Here is a 23,514-nt window from a genome sequence, read left to right as displayed (position 1 = left end):
CATGTGGCTGGGTGCACCACACCTTGGCAAATCAGTAAGAAGGTTCTATGAGGTTAGGCTACTGCAGGGGTCTTCAAACCTGGCCTTTTTATGACTCGTGGACTTCAACTCCCAGAATTCCTGAGCCAGCATGGCTCAGCTTGGAAACCTCTCCCTTTCCCCTCAGCATGGCTGGCTCAGGAATTCTGGGAGTTGAAGTCCACGAGTCATAAAAGAGCCAAGGTTGCCTACTCCTGGACTAGGTCGGTCGGTCTGTCTGTCTGTCTGTCTGTCTGTCTGTCTATCTATCTATCTATCTATCTATCTATCCATCCATCCATCCATCCATCCATCCATCCATCCATCCATCTATCTATCTATCTATCATCTAGGTGAGGGATAGGCAACCTGGGCTCTTTTATGACTCGTGGACTTCAACTCCCAGAATTCCTGAGCTAGCCATGCTGAGGGGAAAGGGAGAGGTTGCCAAGCTGAGCCATGCTGGCTCAGGAATTCTGGGAGTTGAAGTCCACGAGTCATAAAAGAGCCAAGGTTGCCTACCCCTACCCTAAACAGATCCTACCCAGCCTTGCGTAGCCTTCTGCACTATATGGAGGCATCAGAGGCATCAGAAGAAAAAAAAAAAAAAAGGATTTTTTTCCCTTTGAATTGCACAGCAGCGCATTCAGACATTCGGCCTCCCTTCCTCCTCCTCTGAGTAAAGCAGGCTCTTTAATTTAAAGATATGTCAGGTCAGTGGCGCCAAGGCTGGGTTGCTTTGTTTTCCCTGTTAGCGGAATATAGAAATCCTTTCTGGAAGAGGCAGAAAAGGACTTAATATGTAAGGTTGCTCTCCTTGGCGCTGCAGAGGTCAAACGGATAGGTATGGAGTTCAAGGAAATTACCCCGCACGGCGGTGTCCAGAGAAAAATGTTACTCTTGGGGGGATTTTGCTCGGCCCGGCTTTCCGCAGACTGGCAGCTCGGAGCAGCTGTGTCCTTTCGGATGGCGGAGCTGAACTCCATAAAGCCAATAAGCGCCATTAAACCTTCCAAGGGCGAAGGGGAAAGAGGGCCTTGGACAAAATGGATTTTTTTTAATCTGTGTCCCCGGCTCCTTTCAAAGGCCGGCTAGGGTCAGGAACGGCCTCTTGCAGCTTAACCTCTCTTCGATTGCTTTGCTACTCTCCGGGCGCAAGGCAATTTCAGGGACTCCGGGGTGGGGCAGGGAGGGGGAGAGGGAGGGGAGAGGGGGGGAGGGAGGGGGAGCCTGCAAACATTTGATTGAATTCCAGGGAGGGAGGGAGTTTGCAGAGATGGTGCTTAGCGGTGTTGCATTAGAGACATGAAAATTGAGGGAAAGGAAAGCGGAAGGGAAGAGGAAAGGAAAGGAAATGAAACGAAAGGAAGTAAATAGATAGGGAAGGGAAGGGAAGGGAAGGGAAGGGAAGGGAAGGGAAAGAAGTAAATAGATGGAGAAGGGAAGGGAGGGGAAGGGAAAGGAAAGGAAGTAAATAGATGGGGAAGGGAAGGGAAGAGAAGGGAATGAAAAGGAAAGGAAGGGAAGGGAAGGGAAGGGAAAGAAGTAAATAGATGGAGAAGGGAAGGGAGGGGAAGGGAAAGGAAAGGAAAGGAAGTACCGGTAGATAGATGGGGAAGGGAAGGGAAAGGAAGTAAATAGATGGGGAAGGGAAGGGAGGGGAGGGGAAGGGAAGGAAAGGAAGTAGATAGATGGGGAAGGGAAAGGAAAGGAAGTAAATAGATGGGGAAGGGAAGGGAAGGGAAGGGAAAGAAGTAAATAGATGGGGAAGGGAGGGGAAGGGAAGGGAAAGTAGATGGGGAAGGGAAAGGAAGGAATAAATGGATGAGGGAAAGGAAGGGAAGAAAAAGAAAGGAAACAGAATAATAAAGTTGGAAGGGACCTTGGAGGTCTTCTAGTTCAACCCACTGCTCAGGCAGGAAACCCTATGCTATTCCAAACAAATGACTGTCCAGTCTCTTCTTTAAAACCTTCAGTGTTGGAGCACCCACGAATTCTGGAGGCAAGCAGTTCCACTGGTTAATTGTTCTCACTGTCAGGAAATTTCTCCTTAGTTCTAGGTTGCTTTTCTCCTTGATTAGTTTCCATCCGTTGCTTCTTGTCCTGCCTTTGGGCGCTTTGGAGAATAGATCAACCCCCTCTTCTATGTGGCAGCCCCTTAGATATTGGAAGAAAGGAAAGGAAAGGAAAAACGGAAAGAAAGGAAAGGAGGAAGGAAGGAAAGGAAAGGGAAAGGGAAAGAAAGGAAAGGAGGAAGGAAATGAAAGAGGAGAGGAAAGACGGAAGGAAAGGAAAGAGGAGAGGAAAGGAAAGGAGGAAGGAAAAGAAAGAGGAGAGGAGAGGAAAGAAGGAAAGGAGGAAGGAAAGGAAAGGAAAAGAAAGAAGGAAAGAAAGGAAAGAAAAGAAGAAAGGAAAGGAAAGAGGAGAGAAAAGGAAAGGAGGAAGGAAATGAAAGAGGAGAGAAAAGGAAAGAAGGAAGAAAAGGAAAGGAGGAAGGAAAGGAAAGAGGAGAGGAGAGGAAAGAAGGAAGGAAATAAAAGAGGAAAGGAAAGGAAAAGAAAGAAGGAAAGAAAGAAAAGGAAAGAAGGAAGGAAATGAAAGAGAGGAGAGGAAAGAAAGGAAAGGAAAGAAGGAAGGAAATGAAAGAGGAGAGGAAAGGAAAAGGAAAGGAAAGGAAAATTTCAAACAAAAGGTTCATGCAGAGAATTATACTTCTTTGGTTGACAACTAAAGGTGTAGCTGGAGCTCACAGAACTTTTAAAACTTGGCCATATTTGCTTCAAGACTGTCTCCCTGTCTCTCTGCAGCTGCTGGTTTGGAGAGGGTGGGGTTAATTGTCCAGGAATCGACCAAAGACACTGATTCCAACACGGCTCTCCCTTTTTTTTTGGGCTGCTCCCCGTGCAGGCATCCTAGGCAGCGACTACATTAACTCCAACTACATCGACGGGTACCGCAAGCAGAACGCCTACATTGCCACTCAGGGCCCTTTGCCGGAGACCTTCGGTGACTTCTGGCGGATGGTTTGGGAGCAGCGTTCCGCCACGGTGGTGATGATGACAAAGCTGGAGGAGAAATCCAGGGTGAGAAGAAAAAAAAATGCAGTCCATTGGACGGTGCTCCTGCCTCACTTATTGCAGAAAGTTAAGAACGGAGCGCCAAACGTGGGGTCCCTGGTGATCTCTGAACTTGGTTGTTTCCTTGCAGATGTTTCATTACCTAACTAGGTAACCTCATCAGTGCCAGAAGGGAGGGGGCTTTGTGGAGAGGAGGAGGGAGGGAGGAAGGAAGGAAGGAGGGGAGTCTTGGTGCTCTCTCAGCTTGGTGGTTTCCTTGCAGACGTTTCATTACCCAACTAGGTAATATCATCAGTGCCAGAAGGGAGTGGGATTTGTGGGGAGGAAAAAGAGGGAGGGAGGGAGGGAGGGAGGGAGGAAGGAAGGAAGGAAGGAAGGAAGGAAGGAAGGAAGGAAGGAAGGAAGGAAGGAAGGAAGGAAGGAAGGAAGGAAGGAAGGAAGGAAAGGAGTCTTGGTGCTCTCTGAGCTTGGTTCTTTTCTTGCAGATGTTTCATTACCCAACTAGGTAATATTATCAGTGCTAGATGGGAGTGGGATTTGCTGAAGGAAGAGGAGAGAGGGAGGGTGGGAGTGTGGGAAAGAGGGAGGAAGGAAGGAAGGAAGGAAGGAAGTGGAGTCTTGATGCTCTCTGAGCTTGGTGGTTTCCTTGCAGACGTTTCATTACCCAACTAGGTAACCTCATCAGTGCTAGAAGGGAGGGAGGAAGAAAGGAAGGAAAGAAGGAAAGAAGGGGAGTCTTGGTGCTCTCTGAGCTTGGTGGTTTCCTTGCAGATGTTTCATTACCCAACTAGGTAACATCATCAGTGCCAGAAGGGAGGGGGCTTTGTGGAGAGGAGGAGGATTGTGGAGTCCTTGTTGCTCTCTGAGCTGGGTTCTTTTCTTGCAGACGTTTCATTACCCAACTAGGTAACATCATCAGTGCCCAAAGAGAGTGGGGTTTGCAGAGAGGAGGAAGAAGAGTGCACTAAGCTCCAAGTTAAATCCAAAAATGCAAGGGAATTCCTGGAAGCTTGGCCTTCAGACAAATTAGTGTTCAAAAGACACATATGGATAAACCACATTTACACACCATTCAGAGAGAACGATAAAAAAGCTAAGAAGGAAACAAAAAGAGCAGAACGGATCCTCCCCAGCGTCCTACGCCCAGATAAGCAGAGATTGACACCAGATAAACAATAAAGTAGAAACTCCCTAATCAAGGAACTAACCAAGGAGAAAACCTTCACTCCCTCATGCTGCTGATGTTACCTAGTTGGGTAGTGAAACGTTTTCCATAAAACATTCAGAGAGCACCAAAGACCTCACAGTTCAACTTTGAACTACAAAGATTTTTCTCTATAGATAGCCAAATATTGCCTTCCAGTTTTGGGGAAGGCCATTCAATATAACCAAAGGCCTGTATTATTTTTTTTTATGTGTGTCCTATGTGTAATGCATGTAATAGGGCAGAGCTTTTGATCCTGCGGTTGTGTTAACCATCTTTACTTTTTTTTTTTTAATTTCTGCCATCCCCACCCCCACCCCCCAACTTGGGGGCTGGGTTGCTGTCACCTTCCTTACTTCTTCTGTAAATGAAAAGCTTTTTCTGGTTTGAGGTTGAATTGATTGCTTGATTGCCCATAGTGCCTCGTCTAGAGCAAGGATAGGCAACCTTGGCTCTTTTATGACTCGTGGACTTCAACTCCCAGAATTCCTGAGCCAGCCACGCTGAGGGGACAGGAAGAGGTTTCCAAGCTGAGCTATGCCAGCTCAGGAATTCTGGGAGTTGAAGTCCACAAGTCATGAAGGGGCCAAAGTTTCCCTCATGCTGGCTCAGGAATTCTGGGAGTTGAAGTCTATGAGTCATGAAAGGGCCAAAGTTTCCCTCATGCTGGCTCAGGAATTCTGGGAGTTGAAGTCCACGAGTCATAAAAGAGCCAAGGTTGCCTATCCCTGGTCTAGAGTATGTGTCGGTCATGACACTGATACATTTTATATTTATATTTCAAAAATATGTTTATATTTATTGCCTTCTAATACATTTATTACATTGTCACCTTGCAGAGGCGAGATGTACGGCTCTGAGAACTGTTAGTCATTAGGGCTGCCTCGAAGCTTAGTAAAATAATTAAAGTAAATAAGTTGATCCAATGAATGAACATGAGGGAAATTATTTTTTTTGTTTGTTTGTTTTTTCATGCGAGTGCTTAAAAAAACTCCATCCCAACTTCTTTTCTTTTTTCTCTCCCCTGTTGCAGAATTTTAATGTTTTGGTCTATACGGATCCCAGACCCTTGTGATTTATTGACATTTTATAAATGAGGCAAATTGATCCGATCATATCTCCAGTGGGACAGTACAGTTGTGTCATTAAAGATCAGAGGAGAATTGATGTCAGAATCAAAATTCGGTTCCCTGGAAATGAGATATGGAAACCACAAGGCCACTTGCACACTGCAATCTCAGGCGTAATAATAATAATAACAACAACAACAACAACAACAACAACAACAACAACAATAATAATAATAATAATAATAATAATAATAATAATAATAATAATAATAATAATAATAATAATAATAATATAAAAAAAAGTTGGTAGGGACCTTGGAGGTCATCTAACCCAACCCCCTGCTCAGGCAGGAAACCCTACACCATTTCAGACAAATGGCTGTCCAGTCTCTTCTTAAAAAATTCCAGTATTGGAGCATTCACAGCTTCTGGAGGCAGGTAGTTCCACTGGTTAATTGTTCTAACTGTCAGGAAGTGAAGATGACCTGAACTCAATTTATTTCAGGATTTCACAGTGCCAAATTTTAATTCCTTGTGACCCTTGGCATCTTTGCTTAGGAAAGGCAGACCGTTCCCAATTTGTCGCCTCTGGTGTTGTGGGTCAAATGCGAGCAAGTTCAACTTCTCCTTCTGTTTTGCGTTGACATTTCTTTGTCTTTCTTCAGCTTCACGTTTTGTCGCGTGGAGCGAATGATATCATTACAACCCCTGTGTTGATTTTGTTCAGATCAAATGTGACCAGTACTGGCCAGGCCGGGGCACCGAGACTTACGGGATGATCCAAGTGACCTTGTTAGACACCATTGAGTTGGCCACGTTCTGCGTCCGCACGTTCTCTCTGCACAAGGTGAGGACAAGGCCTCTTTCTTTTGGTACGTTTAGTGTGGAGAAGAGAGGACGGCTCTCTTTAAGGATCTGGAAGACAGAATTCTTCGGAGCTGGGCTAACGGAGGGACCAGGAAGCAATTTAAAATACAAAATAATTTAAAATACAAAGAAGTAGACTTCAAAAGAGTGTTCTGAGGGGGGTAAACGCTGCCCACCAATGGGCAAACTACGGGTAGTCCTCGACTTAACAACCAATTCGTTTTGTGACCGTTCAAAGTTACCCATTCTCAACTGTGGACGTAAGTCGAGGATTACCTGCACACTGCATACAGCATCCAGGTGATCATTTATTGAAACATCTCCAGAAAAGGAGAAGGGAACATCACCTCCCAAGGCATCTCTTCCAGGTGTTACTGTTGGGGGGTTGCAGGGGGGAACCTTTATTTATTTATTTCCCTACCTTTATTATTGTACAAATAACTCAAAGTGGCGAATATATCCAACACACCTTCCTCCACCTATTTTCCCCACAAACAACAGCCCTGTGAGGTGGGTTGGACTGAGCAAGAGAGAGAGAGAAATAGACTGGCCCAAAGTCACCCAGCTGGCTTTCATGCCTAAAGCGGGACTAGAACTCACAGTCTCCTGGTGATTGGTTCAAAGTCATCCAGCTAACATTCATGACTAAAGTGGGACTAAAACTCACCATCTCCTGGTGATTGGCCCAAAGTCGCCCAGCCGGCTTTCATGACTAAGGCGGGACTAGAACTCACCGTCTCCTGGTGATTGGCCCAAAGTCACCCAGCCGGCTTTTCTGCCTAAGGCGGGACTAGAACTCACCATCTCCTGGTGATTGGCCCAAAGTCACCCAGCCGGCTTTTATGACTAAAGCGGGACTAGAACTCATAATCTCCTGGTGATGGACCCAAAGTCACCTAGCCGGCTTTTATGACTAAGGCAGGACTAGAATTCACAATCTCCTGGTGATGGACCCAAAGTCACCCAGCTGGCTTTCATGCCTAAGGCAGGATTAGTACTCACAGTCTTCCACTTTCTAGCCTGGTGCCTTCACCAGTAGACTTTCTGATCCTAGAATCATAAAATAGAAAGATTGGAAGTGCCCTTAGAGCAGGGGTAGGCAACCTTGGCTCTTTTATGACTGGTGGACTTCAACTCCCAGAATTCTTGAGCCGGCATGGCTCAGCATGGAAACTTCTCCATTTCTCCTCAGCATGGCTGGCTCAGGAATTCTGGGAGTTGAAGTCCACAAGTCACAAAAGAGCCAAGGTTGCCTACCCCTGCCTTAGAGTCACTTCAACTCCTTGCTCGGTACAGCATCCCTTTTCCAAAAGACAACTGGACCTTCTTGGTTTTCCTTTTTCCTTTTGAAAACATTCCTCTTTTCATCCCAAAAATCCTTCCGTTCCCCACCCGTAGGTTAGAACTGAAGAAGCTTCTTGGATGAGAAGTGAAACATCTTCAAAGGGAAACAAACAAAAAAGAAAATCCAGTTGCCTTTTGGGGGAAAAAAAAAAGCACCTTTGGAACGATCAGATCGGTCGTGCGACCGGCCCGTTTTATGATGGGCATAACTAACGACCGTGATGGGGAAGCTCCATTACGGTCGTACGTTTGAGGACTGCCTGTATGTGATAGGAACATGACCAATTCAGCCTGTGCTTTTCTTTGTTTATAAGATGTTGCCCAAGGCATCTTCCCTTCTGCTCTGCCTCCACAGAACGGATCCAGCGAGAAGCGTGAGGTCCGCCAGTTCCAGTTCACCGCCTGGCCGGATCACGGAGTTCCTGAATATCCCACACCATTCCTGGCTTTTCTGAGGAGAGTGAAAACCTGCAACCCGCCCGATGCCGGCCCCATCGTGGTGCACTGCAGGTACCCCCACGTCAACCCTTTTGGGGCTCCAATGGGTGGTGGCAAAAGTCAAGGATTTGTTTTCATTTATTCGATTAATTTGCCACCCACCTCGTTTCGAAGAGATCTAGGAAGAAACCAACTTGGGGATGATGGCTCTTTTTGATTCACCATTAGAATAGAATAGAATAGAATAGAATAGAATAGAATAGAATAGAATAGAATAGAATAGAATAGAATAGAATAGAATAGAATAGAATTAGAAGAATGGAATGGAATGGAATTAGAAGAATAGAATAGAATAGAATAGAATAGAATAGAATAGAATAGAATTAGAAGAATGGAATGGAATGGAATTAGAAGAATAGAATAGAATAGAATAGAATAGAATAGAATAGAATAGAATAGAATTAGAAGAATGGAATGGAATGGAATTAGTAGAATAGAATAGAATAGAATAGAATAGAATAGAATAGAATAGAATAGAATTAGAAGAATGGAATGGAATTAGAAGAATGGAATTAGAAGAATAGAATAGAATAGAATAGAATAGAATAGAATAGAATAGAATAGAATAGAATAGAATAGAAAAAATGGAAAAATCTTCAACTGTCACTGTTAGGAAGAATAGCCACAGTGAAAATGAATATTTTACCGAAAATACTCTTCTTATTCCAAACGATTCCTGTAAAATTGGGAAAGGTCTTTTTTGATGGATTTGGTGTTTTTAATCCACCTTTTCATGTCCTTCCCAAGCACCTGGGATAGGCAGATGTTGTTTAATAATTTAAAGCTATCTGAGATGGCATAGGATCAGTGATGGCGAACCTTTTAAAGACCAAGTGCCCAAAAATTGCCCCACCCCCTCCGCCCGCCCCCACTCTGCACCTGCCCCGCCCATCCGCAGGACAACCCACCGCCTCCATGGCCCACTGCAGCAGATCGCCCAGGCGGCCCTGGAGCGCCATGGCGGCCACGCCTTCCGCCCGTGCCCTGCAGCATCCGTGCATGACAGGGCGTGAGGGCGGAGTTTTGTCCCTTCTGCCCGGCTGCAATGTCCTTGGCTGCACTGTTCTGCGCAGGCCGCACCCGGGGGTGATTCTCCTCTGGGAGGGCTACTGGTGAGGAGGGGGCCACGGGGGGGTCAGGGCTGGGGCGATGGCACACGTGCCCACAGAGAGGGCTCTGAATGCCGTCTCTGGCACGCGTGCCATAGGTTCTCTTGCTTGAGCAGGGGGCTGGACTAGAAGACCTCCAAGGTCCCTTCCAGCTCTATTTTGTTTTCTATTCTATTCTATATTCTATCCTATCCTATCCTTTTCTATTTCTATTCTATTCTATTCTATTCTATTCTATTCTATTCTATTCTATCCTTTTCTATTTCTATTTCTATTCTATTCTATCCTTTTCTATTCTATTCTATTGTATTCTATTCTATTCTATCCTTTTCTATTTCTATTCTATCCTTTTCTATTTCTATTCTGTTCTGTTCTGTTCTATAGGAATTGTCACAAGATGTAAGCTATTTTGAGTAAAGCTGCCTTTTGCAATTGACCAACGGGGATTTTGTCAATGCCGATGGTGTCCAAGGGGTACTCCAGCTATTTTGGGATTGCACTCAAGGCGCCTATCACTATCGGCCCTACCTTTGTTTTCTTTTGCCACAGTCATTCTATTTCTATTTTCAGATCTTTTGTATTTTGTGATCTTCTCCAGTTCTTTCTCTTCTATACTGCTGTTATTATCATTGTACGTATAGCAATAGATTACAGCAGTCAGTACTAACATCATCTATCTCATGGTCCTCCCCCCCCCTTTTATAATCCCCCCACCCCAGTTGAAGGCTATCACAATATCTCCCCGTTGCAAATTCCCTACATTTCTTACACATTGTGTAGTTTTGTCACAGAGCTGACCAGGTTACAGGGTGTGATGAGGGCTTCCTTCTCAATTGTGCCAGTCTGTCTACCTGTAATAAGATCAAAACTTCCATGGTGATGAAGGCAGTATACAGGGCAATCTTTTATTCCGGGGCAGAAGCTGAATTTCTCTGCTCAAAAATGGGTTCCAAGTAGGCAGTTGAATTTAATTCTAATTTGCATGATGAACAATAGACTTTACAGCACGTGGATGAAACCCAAGGCTAGGATCCATTTATCAAACCTCGACAATCAAACGGGGATCCGGAGATGTTCATTTATAATTAAGGAGGACATTCTTAGAGCAGTGAGGATTTGGGTGAAATTGTCTGTGTGAATATTAACCTTTTCCAAATGTAGTCATTCAGGACTGTTATCTGAGCTTCTTAATAGCCTTCTTTCTGCATCTGACATCTGTGCTATGAGGATCAATCTGTTGTGCTTCTCCCGGGAAAGCGAGGCTGAAACCAATTAAATGAGCACTGAAGAATCCAGGACCTTCTGAGAAGGAATTTATCACAGAAAAGCTATAATCAAAAGAACCCCTGGAATTGCTGTGAAGCAAACAAGAGTCCTATTTATATCAAAGTTCATTTTTTTTCTCTTACCTGAGTTGTGGAACAGGCTGGAGACCACTCCTCTTGTTTTGGACATAAACAGATCTAAACGACGTCAGAAACGAACTCTCGCTGAATTGCTATTTAGACCAGAAGGGGAAAAATGGAATTACAAGGGATGATGGAATTAGAATTAGATGGTGGAGGGATTTTTTTTATTTGAAAAGAAAAGAAACGGCTTCTCAAATAATGGAGAAATTTGTGAATCTTCCAACGAACGAAGTACAGATAGTCCTCAATTTAATAATAATAACAACAACAACAACTACACCCCGGACTTAACAATTGTCGATAAGAAAGACAAAAAAGTCTGGATAGTGAATGTGGCAGTGCCTGGAGACAGCAGAATAGACGAGAAAGAACTGGAGAAGATAACAAAATACAAAGACCTACAAACAGAAATAGAAAGACTGTGGCAAAAGCAGGCAAGGGTAGTACCAATAGTCATAGGCGCCTTGGGTGCAGTCCCAAAACAACTGGAGCACCACTTGAACACCATTGGCATTGACAAATTCGCCATTAGTCAATTGCAAAAGGCAGCCTTCCTAGGAACTGCTTCCATCCTGCGACGAGATCTGTAATACCATCAAACATCCACATCTGCCCATCCCAGGTCCTGGGTAAGGACTCGATAGGTAGACAAAAATGCCAAATCCAGTCTGAACATCTGCCTGACTGTGCGATGATCAATAATAATAATAATAAAGTTGGAAGGGACCTTGGAGGTCATCTAGTCCAACCCCCTGCTCAGGCAGGAAACCTTAGACCATTTCAGACAAATGGCTGTCCAGTCTCTTCTTAAAAACTTCCAGTGTTGGAGCATTCACTGCTTCTGGAGGCAGGTTGTTCCACTGGTTAATTGTTCTCACTGTTAGGAAGTTTCTCCTTAGTTCCAGGTTGCTTCTCTCCTTGATCAGTTTCCATCCGTTGCTTCTTGTCCTGCCTTCAGGCGCTTTGGAGAATAGCTTGACTCCCTCTTCTTTGGGGCAGCCCCTGAGATACTGGAAGACTGCTATCATGTTACCCCTGGTCCTTCTTTTCATTAAACTAGATATACCCAATTCCAGCAACCGTTCCTGGCACCAGAAGTTCCGTTGTTAAGCAAGGCAGTTGTTAAGGAGCCTGGTTTTATGACCCTTTTGCCACAATTGTTGAACGAATCACTACAGTTAAGTAAATCCAGCTTGCCCCATTGACTTCGCTTGTCAGAAGCAGCCCCGGAAGGTCTCAAATGAGCCCAGGATGCTGCAATCAAGCACCTGAGTTATAATTAGGTAACTGAGGGGATGCTACAACGGTCGTAAGTGTGAGGCCCTTTCTCCAGTGCCTTTGTAACTTCAAACAGTTGCTAAACAAGTCAGGGACCGGCTGTAATTGAGTTGCAAACTGGGAAATGTCGATAAATTGTTAAATGCTCCTACACACACACACACACACACACACACACACACACACCCTCTGCCTCTTCTCCCACCATCCAGCCCAGACAAATTGTGATCTGCAGTGGAGCATTCCTCACAACGTTACAGAGGTCCCTTGGCACCCAACCCCCTAAAAACGTTATTTCTTGTTTTTAAATAAAAATGCCCACTTTTTCTCTCCCTTCCTTTGAATGGATTATTCAGGAATCTGGATGCTTTGGCAGCAGACAGACTTCAGGAGTAATAATAATAATAATAACAAAAGTTGGAAGGGATCTTGGAGGTCATCTAGTCCAACCTCCTGCTCAGGCAGGAAACCCTATACCATTTCGGACAAATGGCTGTCCAGTCTCTTCTTAAAACCCTCCAGTGTTGGAGCATTCACCGCTTCTGGAGGCAGGTTGTTCCACTGGTTAATTGTTCTCACTGTCAGGAAGTTTCTCCTTAGTTCTAGGTTGCTTCTTTCCTTGGTTAGTTTCCACCCGTTGCTTCTTGTCCTGCCTCCAGGCGCTTTGGAGAATAGCTTGACTCCCTCTTCTTTGGGGCAGCCCCTGAGATACTGGAAGACTGCCATCATGTCCTCCCTAGTCCTTCTTTTCGTTAAATTAGACATACCCAATTCCAGCAACCGTTCCTTACTGGAAGCAGGAACTTCCCCCGTTACACAGCCTCCCCCATCTGCGCCTTATCCTGTTCGGGAAGCTTTTTTTCATACAGGTGAAATGCACCGGAAAGCCCCCCCCCCCCCGTGGCGCTGAGCAGTCAGTTCGCCTCCCTTGCCTTGCGCTCTCTCCCTGGCGCACACGTACACCCATCTCAGTGACATGCCATCCAATTCCTTATGAAACATGAGCCCCGGAGCATGTGGGCTTGTTTGATTTCGCCCAACGTGCACGCCGCTGATGGATGTAATGTAAGTCAAACAGATCGCCCGGTGCCCCCAAGTCATTTCAAGTTTTCAAACAGCAGGAGGTCACTAGATTCAGCCATCGAACTGTCAAGCACAAGTCAACTCCCAAAAAAATGATTTTTCTCTTAAGCACCACACATAAACATCCCTGGTAATGGGGCCAGAGTGAGACTGAAAAGGCCTGATTTGTCAGAATAGAATAGAATGGAATAGAATAGAATAGAATAGAATAGAATAGAATAGAATAGAATAGAATAGAATAGAATAGAAATGCAGAATAGAAATACAGAATAGAATAGAAATGGAATAGAATAGAATAGAATAGAATAGAATAGAGCAAAATAGAATAGAGCAGAATAGAATAGAATAGAATCTGGAAGGGACCTTGGAGGTCATCTAGTCCAACCCCCTGCTCAGCCAGGAAACCCTATACCATTTCAGACAAATGGCTGTCCAGTCTCTTCTTAAAAACTTCCAGTGTTGGAGCATTCACCGCTTCTGCAGGCAGGTGGTTCCACTGGTTAATTGTTCTAACTGTCAGGAAATTTCTCCTTAGTTCCAGGTTGCTTCTCTCCTTGATTAATTTCCATCCGTTGCTTCTTGTCCTGCCTTCAGGCACCTTGGAGAATAGGTTAGAATAGAATAGAATAGAATAGAATAGAATAGAATAGAATAGAATAGAATAGAATAAAGCTGGAAGGGACCTTGGAGGTCTTCTAGTCCAGCCCCCTGATCAAGCAGGAGAACCTATACCATCTCAGACAAGTGACTGTCTAGTCTCTTCTTAAAAACTTCCAGTGATGGAGCGCCCACGATTTCTGGTGGCAAGCTGTTCCACTGGTTAATTGTCCTCACTGTCAGGAAGTTTCTCCTTAATTCCAAGTTGCTTCTCTCTTTGATCAGTTCCCAATCACTGTTTCTTGTTCTGCCTTCTGGTGCTTTGGAGAATAATTTGACCCCCTCTTCTTTGTGGCAGCCCCTCAGATACTGGAATGCTGCTATCATGTCTCCCCTATTTCTTCTTTTCTTTAGACTAGCCAGACCCAAGTCCCACAGCCATTCTTCATATGTTTTAGTCTCCAGGCCTTTGATCATCTTAGTTGCTCTTCTCTGAATTTTTTTCCAAAATCTCAACATCTTTTTTGTGACGCCCTGAGTCCTCCGGGAGAAGGGCGGGGTATAAATATAATAAATCAAATCAAATCAAATATGGTGACCAAAATTGGTTACAATATTCCAGGTGTGATCTTACTAGGGCTTTATAAAGTGGTACTAATATTTCGTGTGCTCTTGATTCTATGCCTCTGTTTATGCAACCCAGGATTGTATTAGCTTTTTATATAGGTAAACCTCACCTTAAAAATATTCATTTAGTGACCGTTCAAAGTTACAACAGCACTTAGGGCCGTTTTTCACGCTTACGACTTTTGGGGCATCCCCACGATCACGTGATCAAAATTCGGAGGCTTGGCAACTGGTTCACATTTGTGACAGTTGCAGCGTCCCGGGGTCATGTGATCCTGTTTTGCAACCTGACAAGCAAAGTCAATGGGGGAAGCCAGATTCACTTAATGCCTGTGTTGCTAACTTAACAACTGCAGTGATTCACTTAATAACTGTGGCAGGAAAGGTGGTAAAATGGAGCAAAACTCACAACAAAGCTCTCTTGCTCAGCAATGGAAATTTTGAGCTCAATTGGGGTCATAAGTCAAGGATTACCTGTATTTCTACCGATGACCTTGATCAGAGGTAGGCAACCTTGGCTCTTTGATGACTCATGGACTTCAACTCCCAGAATTCCTGAGCCAGCATGGCTCAGCTTGGAAACCTCTCCCTGTCCCCTCAGCATGGCTGGCTCAGGAATTCTGGGAGTTGAAGTCCACGAGTCACAAAAGAGCCAAGGTTGCCTACCCCTGGCTTAGGGTGTCTGTGGAGATTCTCAGTCCTTCAGGTTATGGTCGTCCCAAAGGTGCTTTTTCACGAGGCAACTGGGCTTCCTTTTTTCTCTTTGAAGACATTTCGCTTCTCATCCAAGAAGCTTCTTCAGCTCTAACTGGATGGTGGGGAATGGGAGGATTTATACTCCTTGCAGACAGCTGATCGTTTGCCTTCTTTTAGAGAGTCATTGAGGCCACTTGGAGGCTTATGTGCATCCTGAAGGTCACCTGAGTGGTACAAATGGGTGTGGAGCCTTCTTGTAGCTGCTGAAAGGACTGTGTTGTAGACTGGAGATAGAGGATGTCGTATCCCTCCCCCTTTGTCGAGGGAGGGCTGTTCAGTTTTGACCTAGATGGCCTCTTTGACCCCTCTTTCAAACCAGATGTCCAAAATGTGGATTTTGTTGTCTTCGAAAGAGCTGGCTGACTCTTGTCCTGATAGGTTTGTTCTCCTATGTTGTGTGGTGCCAGTTTGTGAAGTGGTTGTTAAATCCTTCCATTGCCCACCCTCCAGTCATTGCTGAAGAAGCTTCCTGGATGAGAAGCGAAATGTCTTCAACGAGAAAAAAAGAGAGTCCAGTTGCCTCGTGACAAAAGCACCTCTGGGATTTTCTTGGTGTGGAATTAAGCCTTGGACAGCAAGAGGGACGGCATATAAATTTTGATAAATGAATAAATAAACCATCAGGGGTTCTGAGGGAAAAGGGTAGAAATTACATAGCTTTAGACCAGGGGTAGGCAACCTTGGGCCTTTTATGACTCGTGGACTTCAACTCCCAGAATTCCTGAGCCAGCCACGCTGAGGGGAAAGGGAGAGGTTTCCAAGCTGAGCCATGCTGGCTCAGGAATTCTGGGAGTTGAAGTCCACAAGTCATAAAACGGCCCAGTTTGAAGACCCCTGCTCTAAAGGTACAAACCAAGTAGTTCCACCGGATGTAGAGTTGGTCTGTAGCAGGGGTGGGGAACCTTGACTCTTTTATGACTCGTGGACTTCAACTCCCAGAATCCCTGAGCCAACATGGGGGATCCATGGTCCCTTTATGACTCGTGGACTTCAACTCCCAGAATCCCTGAGCCAGCATGGCTCAGCTTGGAAACCTCTCCCTTTCCCCTCAGCATGGCTGGCTCAGGAATTCTGGGAGTTGAAGTCCACGAGTCATAAAAGAGCCCAGGTTCCCCACCCCTGCTTTAGACGAAGGATTTCTTTAATCCCTATTTTTCCTCTACCCCAACCCCCATTTTTACCCTTCCAGTGCTGGGGTGGGCAGGACCGGCTGCTTTATCGTCATCGATGCCATGCTGGAGAGAATAAAACACGAGAAGACGGTGGACATTTACGGGCACGTCACCCTCATGAGGTCCCAGCGAAACTACATGGTACAGACAGAAGACCAATATAGCTTCATACACGACTCTTTGCTAGAAGCTGTTGCCTGTGGGAACACGGAGGTCCCCGCTCGGAACCTGTACACCTACATCCAGAGGTTGGCACAGATAGAAGTGGGAGAACACGTCACAGGCATGGAGCTGGAATTCAAGGTGAGCAGAGGTACACGGGTGTGTGGCTCGGGCAGTGTGTACCGTTGTCGCTTCCCTGGGAGGCTGCCCAGTTAGCTTGCACAAAGTTGCAATCTGTACACCTAGTCTTTGACTTACAACCGTTTGTTCAGTGACCATTTGAAGTTACAACAGCACAGGAAAAAATAACTTAGACCATTTTTCATACTCATGACCATAGTAGCAGGCCCATGGTTACAGGATCGAATGGAATAGAATAGAATAGAATAGAATAGAATAGAATATAGAACAGAACAGAACAGAACAGAACAGAACAGAACAGAATAGAATAGAATAGAATAGAATAGAACAGAACAGAATAGAATAGAATATAAAACAGAACAGAATAGAATAGAATAGAACAGAACAGAACAGAACAGAACAGAATAGAATAGAATAGAAATATAGGATAGGATAGAGCAGAGTAGAATAGAGTAGAATAGAATAGAATAGAATAGAATAGAATAGAATAGAATAGAAGCTGGAAGGGACCTTGGAGGTCTTCTAGTCCAGCCCCTTGCTCAAGTACTGGAGAGGTAGTAAGATATCCAGATGGGAGTGTGAGTTGCAGAATTTTCCACTGGGGCGGGCTGGCATAGACAACATACAGTTAACGCAGCGTTTCTCCACCTGGGTGACTTCCAGACACGTAAATTTGAACTCCAAAAATATTCAGCAGTAGCCGTGCTGGCTGGCGAATTCTAGGAGTAGAAATACACAGGTTTGAGAGCGACCATCAATGCCCAGAATCCAGCTGGCCAATTTTGATCATGATCTACGTAACAGTGTCCCACATGGAAAGCTCCAAGGACACACCTTTAGAGCCAGGTTCAACTGGAAGAATTCTAAGCACAGGCCATGTTGAATTCTGGGAATGGAAGTCTACGTGTCTGTAAGGGAAAACGTCAACTCCCAGAATCCTCAGCAATTGCCCATGCTGGCTGGGGAATTCTGGGAGTTGAAGTCCATACGTCGAGCGAGTGAGCATTAATTCCTGCAACCTTCAACCAAGGCCACACTAGCTGGAGAATTCTAGGGCAGTGGTTCTCAACCTGTGGGTCGGGACCCCATTTGGGGTCGATCGACCATTTCATGGGGGTCGCCAAGCAAGGCTGTCCGCCATTTTTTTTTGTCCGCCATTTTTTTCCCCTTTTCCGGTGGGTGCCTTACCTCCCTTGGGCTGGGCCAGCTGGTGGTTGGCCTGCTCCGTCTCTGCCGCTTGCCAGCTACGCCTCGCCGGCGCAGGGGGCGGAACCACGCATGCACAGCGCTCCCTGGCAGGGAAAGTCCTCGACTTACGACCGGTTGGGTAGTCCTCAACTTACAACCGGTTTACCCCTCGACTTACGACCGGTTTAGTCCTCGACTTACGACCGGTTTAGTCCTCGACTTACGACTGGTTGGGGTCGCGGCATTAAAAAGGTTGAGAACCACTGTTCTAGGGGAAGAAGCCCACTTTAGGTGAGCTGCTGCCTCTCACCCACCTGTGCTCCTTTTCCTCTGCTAGAGACTCGCCAACTCCAAAGCTCACACCTCCAGGTTCATCAGTGCCAACCTGCCCTGTAACAAATTCAAAAACCGCCTTGTCAACATCATGCCATACGAGACCACACGGGTTTGCCTTCAGCCTATCCGCGGAGTCGAGGGCTCCGACTACATCAATGCCAGCTTCATTGACGGATACAGGTAAAGACCCCAGTTTTGTTTTACATGAGGTTTTGTATCGGACTGCTTTAACTTTATATTCTTCTCATTGGTTGATAATTCCTGCTTCCTGTCTCCTGACTGATTCTGAACGTCTTTCACATTGAATCAGGGAAAAAAGAAAAAGAAAACCCTTTTATAATAGATGTAGGTCAGGGCTTTTCAACTTTTTCACCCATTGTACCACTTTTAGGATATGGCAACATCCGAGGACCACCAGTCGCCTAGCAAGGGGTCAAAAACTTGATGACCCAAAAAAAAAAAGAGGAAAAAAGTGATAAAGTGCAGGTAGTCCTCAACTTACAACAGTTCGCTTAGTGACTGTTCGAAGTTACAACGGCACTGAAAAAAGTGCCCCCCCCCCAAGCTACAGCCGAGCAAGTCACCTGCCTGCCCGCCCGGCCGCGCTCTTCCTCCTGTCCGAGGTTTTCATTGTTGTGAGCATTTCTGTTGAGGATTGGCAGCGGGGGTGGGGTGGGGGGGTGTTTGGTTTTTATTCCCCCCCGTCTGCTGGGTGGTTGCAGCAGGTTTTGGTCACTTCACAAGACCCTGGGACACTGTGACCGTCATAAATATGAATCAGTTGCCAAGCATCTGAATGTAAATCACAAGACGCTGGAGAGGCTGCAACATTCCAGCTGATCGGTGCTTCTTCTGGGCTCAGCAGAAGCGCCAGGATCAGCGCCGAGCTCCAGCTGGAGCCTGGCGCTGATCCTGGTGCTTCCACTGAGCCCTGACAGTCCCAAAGAAGTGCTGATCCTGGCGCTTCCGCTGAGCCCTGACAGCCCTGCAGCTCCAGCCGTCTCTCGCTCAGGCTTGTGCGGTGCTGCCACCAGTTCAGCTTATTCCCCTCCCCTGCTACCACTTTTCTAGGATGGTCACGTACCCCCTGCCAGGTGCCAATGTACCACAGGTGGTACCCATACCGCTGGTTGAAAAGCCCTGATGTGGGTGGCCTGTCTGAGGTGGGAGGGGTGGTCACAGCCTGTAGGCTGGTGAAGATAGACTACAGATCCCAGGGTTCCCAGCCCATGCCAATGCTGACTGAACTGCTTGAAGACCCTTTGATTGTAATTCAACCAGCTGGAGAGGGCTTTGGATTGAAGAACCGAATAGAACAGTATTTCTCAATCTTGGGCACTTTGAGATGGGTGGACTTCAACTCCCAGAATTCCCCAGCCAGCATAGGGAGTTGAAGTCCACCCATCTTAAAAGTGGCCAAGGTTGAAAAAACATTGCCCTGCTTCAGGGGTCTTCAAACCTGGCCCTTTTATGACTTGTGTGCCTGGCTGAGGAATTCTGGGAGTTGAAGTCCACAAGTCATAAAAGGGCCAAGTTTGAAGACCCCTGTATTATACATTAGACTGAGGTATGCGCGTTTGTGACTTCTGTAGAACTTTTCTACAGAATGCACTGGCCCAGTTCTTGTTCTCTTTTACCTTGCTTTTCTTTCTGAATGTTAAGCCTGAATAAGCAAGAAGGTTGTCTGGAAATTCCAAGTGGTCCCCAAGAGTTTCTGGCTCCTATTCTGTTAAGGAGTTGCCCCTAGAACAGAACAGTGGTGGCGAACCTATGGCACGCGTGCCAGAAGCGGCACTCAGAGCCCTCTCTGTGGGCACGCGCGCCATCACCCCAGTCCTAGGCCTTCAGCTGGGTTTTATAAAACCTTTTCACTTTAGGCCTCCGCCGCCATGTGCAAAAAAAAAAAAGGTTCAATCAATCAATTTCAACTTCTCGCGGGGAAAAAAAAAAGATCTTGCAATGTTGGAATTGATTGATTGAACTTTTTAGTCCCACCCAGTCTGCTGTTACCACCGCAGCCACGCCCACCCAATGGGCCACACCCACCCGGCACCCGACAATGCATAAGTGGGTTTTGGGTTGCAGTTTGGGCACTCGGTCTCTAAAAGGTTCGCCATCATTGCCCTAGGATAAGTCTTCATCTCCTATTAGCAGCGATCCCCATGATCTCTGAACTGCAGAAATCTAGGTGACCACGAGTGGCAGCAGAGAAAAACCGACAAGAAAAAAGAAAGAAAAATGGCTCTTTGCCTCCATCTAGTGCTCACCTGCATCTCTGCAGCCCAATGTCCTAAATTAGGGCTGCTAAAAGCAATGTCTTTGAACTTGGAAAACAAATAGTTCCTTACCAACACAAGAGAATAGTTGAAGCTCCAAGGTTGAACTGTAGGGTCCTTGGTGCTCTCTAAGCTTGGTTGGCTGGGGTTTTTTTTTGCAGATGTTTCATTACTCAATTAGGTAAGATCATCAGTGCTGGAAAGGAGGAGGAGGAGGAGGAGGAGGAGGAGGACTAAGGGGTCCTTGATGCTCTCTGAGCTTCGTGGTTTTCTTGCAGATGTTTCATGACCCAAGTAGGTCACACCATCAGTGCACTGATGATGTCACCTAGTTGGGTCCTGAAACGTCGGCAAGAAAACCACCAACACACTCAGAAAGCGTCAAGAACCCCACAAACAGGTCCTGATTTCTGCATACTGAATTTCTCCTGACATTGGTGGTCTTTCAAGCTAGATCAGTGATGGCGAACCTTTTAGAGACCAAGTGCCCAATGTCAACGCTGCAAATACTGTATATTCTTGCTTTGACAATATGCAGAACTGTCTGGTATTTTTATAGTTAAACCAGGCAACAGGGAAAAAGGGAGGAGAATAAGGATAGCCCGCGGAAAAGAAACCGGAAGTAAATCACATCTTCCAAGTTAATTGGAAGATGTGAACCATGACCCCAAAATAGGGGCGGGGAAAAATGCTTAGAATGTATGTGTAACGGAAAAGAAGCAGCCAGATCTAAGCATTTCCACCATGCTGTACTGACGTCTCTGTAACCTTAATAAATGCTTTTAGGAAAAATATGCCTGAAAGTCCTTTGAAGTGTTTCGTTAATCAGACACATGACACCCAAACTGCAACCCAAAACTCACTCATTTATTGCAAAGTGCCAGGACTGCATCAGCATTGTGGTGCTCTCAGGGGGAGCGGGGTTGTGACCCACTGGGTGGGCGTGTTCCAACATAGCTGTGATGGTCACGGCAGACTGGGTGGGTGTGGCTAGGGTGGGTGGACCAGGACCAGGGTGGCAGGGACCAGTCCCTCGCCATCTTCTGGGTATCCTCGGGGGGGGGCGCCAATGCCACTTGCTTGCTCACTTCCTGCCCCATTGCTTCCAAACACCACATGCTCGCTACTACGGCGAACTCTGCTGGGGCAACGGCGCGCGTGCCCACAGAGAGGTCTCTGAGTGCCGCCTCTGGCACACGTGCCATAGGTTCGCCACCACTGAGCTAGATCAGGGCTTTTCAACCTTTTAACCCATTGTACCACTTTTAGGATATGGCAACATCCGAGTACCACCAGTCACCTAGCAAGGTGTCAAAAACTTGATGACCAAAAAAAAAAAGGAAAAAAGTGATGAAGTACAGGTCGTCCTTGACTTACAACAGTTCGCTTAGTGATTGTTCGAAGTTACAATGGCACTGAAAAAAGTGCCCCCCAAGCCACAGCCGAGCAAGACGCCTGCCTGCCCACCCGGCCGCGCTCTTCCTCCTGTCTGAGGTTTTCATTGTTGTGAGCATTTCTGTTGAGGATTGGCAGCGGGGGTGGGGTGGGGGGTGTTTGGTTTTTATTCCCCCGTCTGCTGGGTGGTTGCAGCAAGTTTTGGTCACTTCACATGACCCTGGGACACTGTGACAGTCATAAATATGAATCAGTTGCCAAGCATCTGAATGTGAATCACAAGACCCTGGAGATGCTGCAACATTCCAGCTGATCGGAGCTTCTTCTGGGCTCAGCGGAAGCGCCAGGATCAGCGCCAAGCTCCAGCTGGAGCCTGGCACTGATCCTGGCACTGATCCTGGCGCTTCCATTGAGCCCTGACAGCCCTGCAGCTCCAGCCGTCTCTCGCTCAGGCTTGTGCGGTGCTGCCACCGGTTCAGCTCATTCCCCTCCCCCGCTACGCCTTTTCTAGGATGGTCACGTACCACCTGCCAGGTGCCAATGTGCCACAGGTGGTACCCGTACCACTGGTTGAAAAGCCCTGAGCTAGATCCTGCCAGGCTGAAGTTTGAGTTTCTAGCATCAATTCTTCAACCTGGCAGGGGTGAGATGTGTTACTAGGAGCCATCCCTTGCTGCTTTGTTCTTTGTGGCTGGTGGGTTCAAGACGACGAGCCCACCTCTGCTGTCCACCTTGATAGGGGTCTTAGCATTCTTCTGGACCTGGATGAGCAACTATGATGACTTCAGGACCGGTGGACTTCAGCTCCCAGAATCCCTGAGCCAGAATGGCTGGCTCAGGAATTCTGGGAGTTGAAGTCCACCGGTCCTAAAGTCACCATGGTTGCCCACTCCTGTTCTGGACCTTCATTTGCATTTAAAGGCCACCTTGCTTCCTAAGCTTGCTTTACAAGCAGAGCTGGTTTCCTTGCTTCTTCCTGCAGGCAGCAGAAGGCTTACATCGCCACCCAGGGACCCTTGGCTGAGACCACAGAGGACTTCTGGCGCATGCTTTGGGAGAACAACTCAACCATTGTGGTGATGTTGACCAAGCTGCGAGAGATGGGCCGGGTAAGTGGGGCGTCCTGGTTTCTTGGGGCTTCATCCCAAATCCCCAAATGATGGGTGAACACCCCTTGAATGTCAGGCTTTGATTTCCCAGCTGCCCTTTGTTTTTCTCCCAGGCAGCGGATAGTAATGTACCTAGAGAGGTCAAGTCTCTTATCTTGATGTGTCTAAAAAAGGATTGTGGCCATCCTCTTGATTTTTTTGGGGGGGGGACCCTTTCTTTTCTTGCTGAAACTCCTGGCTGTCTGTGGCTATTTGCATATAACCCCATGTACAGCTAGAAATGCACGTGAGAAGCCCCTCAATCTACGGGTTAGAGAGAAAGGAATGTGATATGTAACTTTGAATATATATTAGCATTGAGCGATTAATTAACATATTGTTTATGATAATTCACTATTACTCGTTGCTTGCTTTCTTCTTTTTTAAACACGTGAACTCAGACATTATGCTGTTTGCTAAATATTGAGAATGTTATTTGAAAAAACCCTAATCCTAACCCCGACCCCATATGTATTGGCTGGAGCACCCAGTCTACCAAGTATAGGATAAATCAGTCTGTTCTGCGTTTCGCTCCAATCTAGGAGCATGTTTTGCAGGCAGACGTCACATACTGTGAACACTGTAAATTCAAAATTTTTGTGGCTGACAAAGAGTTAGTGGGAGACTAGTATACCTATTTCAAGCTCTTTAGCTCTCATCAGCTAGTCATACCCCTCTAGGATTCGAACCTGGGTAGCTTGCATGTGTGTGTGTGTGTGTGTGTGTGTGTGTGTGTGTGTGTGTGTGTGTGTGTGTGTG

The 23,514-nt window shown here is 46.3% G+C and overlaps 1 protein-coding gene across 1 annotated transcript in view; it reads left to right on the top strand.

Moving 5' to 3' along the window:
- LOC107299100 (receptor-type tyrosine-protein phosphatase S) overlaps positions 1-23,514 on the top strand; it is a gene marked incomplete at its 5' end in the record, with an annotated part of 43,080 nt that overhangs the window by 4,437 nt on the left and 15,129 nt on the right. The window contains 6 exons of the mRNA XM_015828467.1: positions 2,926-3,101; positions 6,097-6,216; positions 7,936-8,090; positions 16,127-16,412; positions 17,938-18,116; positions 22,590-22,716. Of these exons, the coding sequence (XP_015683953.1) occupies positions 2,926-3,101; positions 6,097-6,216; positions 7,936-8,090; positions 16,127-16,412; positions 17,938-18,116; positions 22,590-22,716 (1,043 nt within the window). The remainder of the gene's footprint in view (positions 1-2,925; positions 3,102-6,096; positions 6,217-7,935; positions 8,091-16,126; positions 16,413-17,937; positions 18,117-22,589; positions 22,717-23,514) is intronic.

This window comes from Protobothrops mucrosquamatus, unplaced genomic scaffold (genome assembly GCF_001527695.2).
Source record: "Protobothrops mucrosquamatus isolate PMUCROS unplaced genomic scaffold, P.Mucros_1.0 scaffold4538, whole genome shotgun sequence".
NCBI lineage: Eukaryota > Metazoa > Chordata > Lepidosauria > Squamata > Viperidae > Protobothrops > Protobothrops mucrosquamatus.
This window is presented reverse-complemented; position numbering and strand designations above follow the sequence as displayed.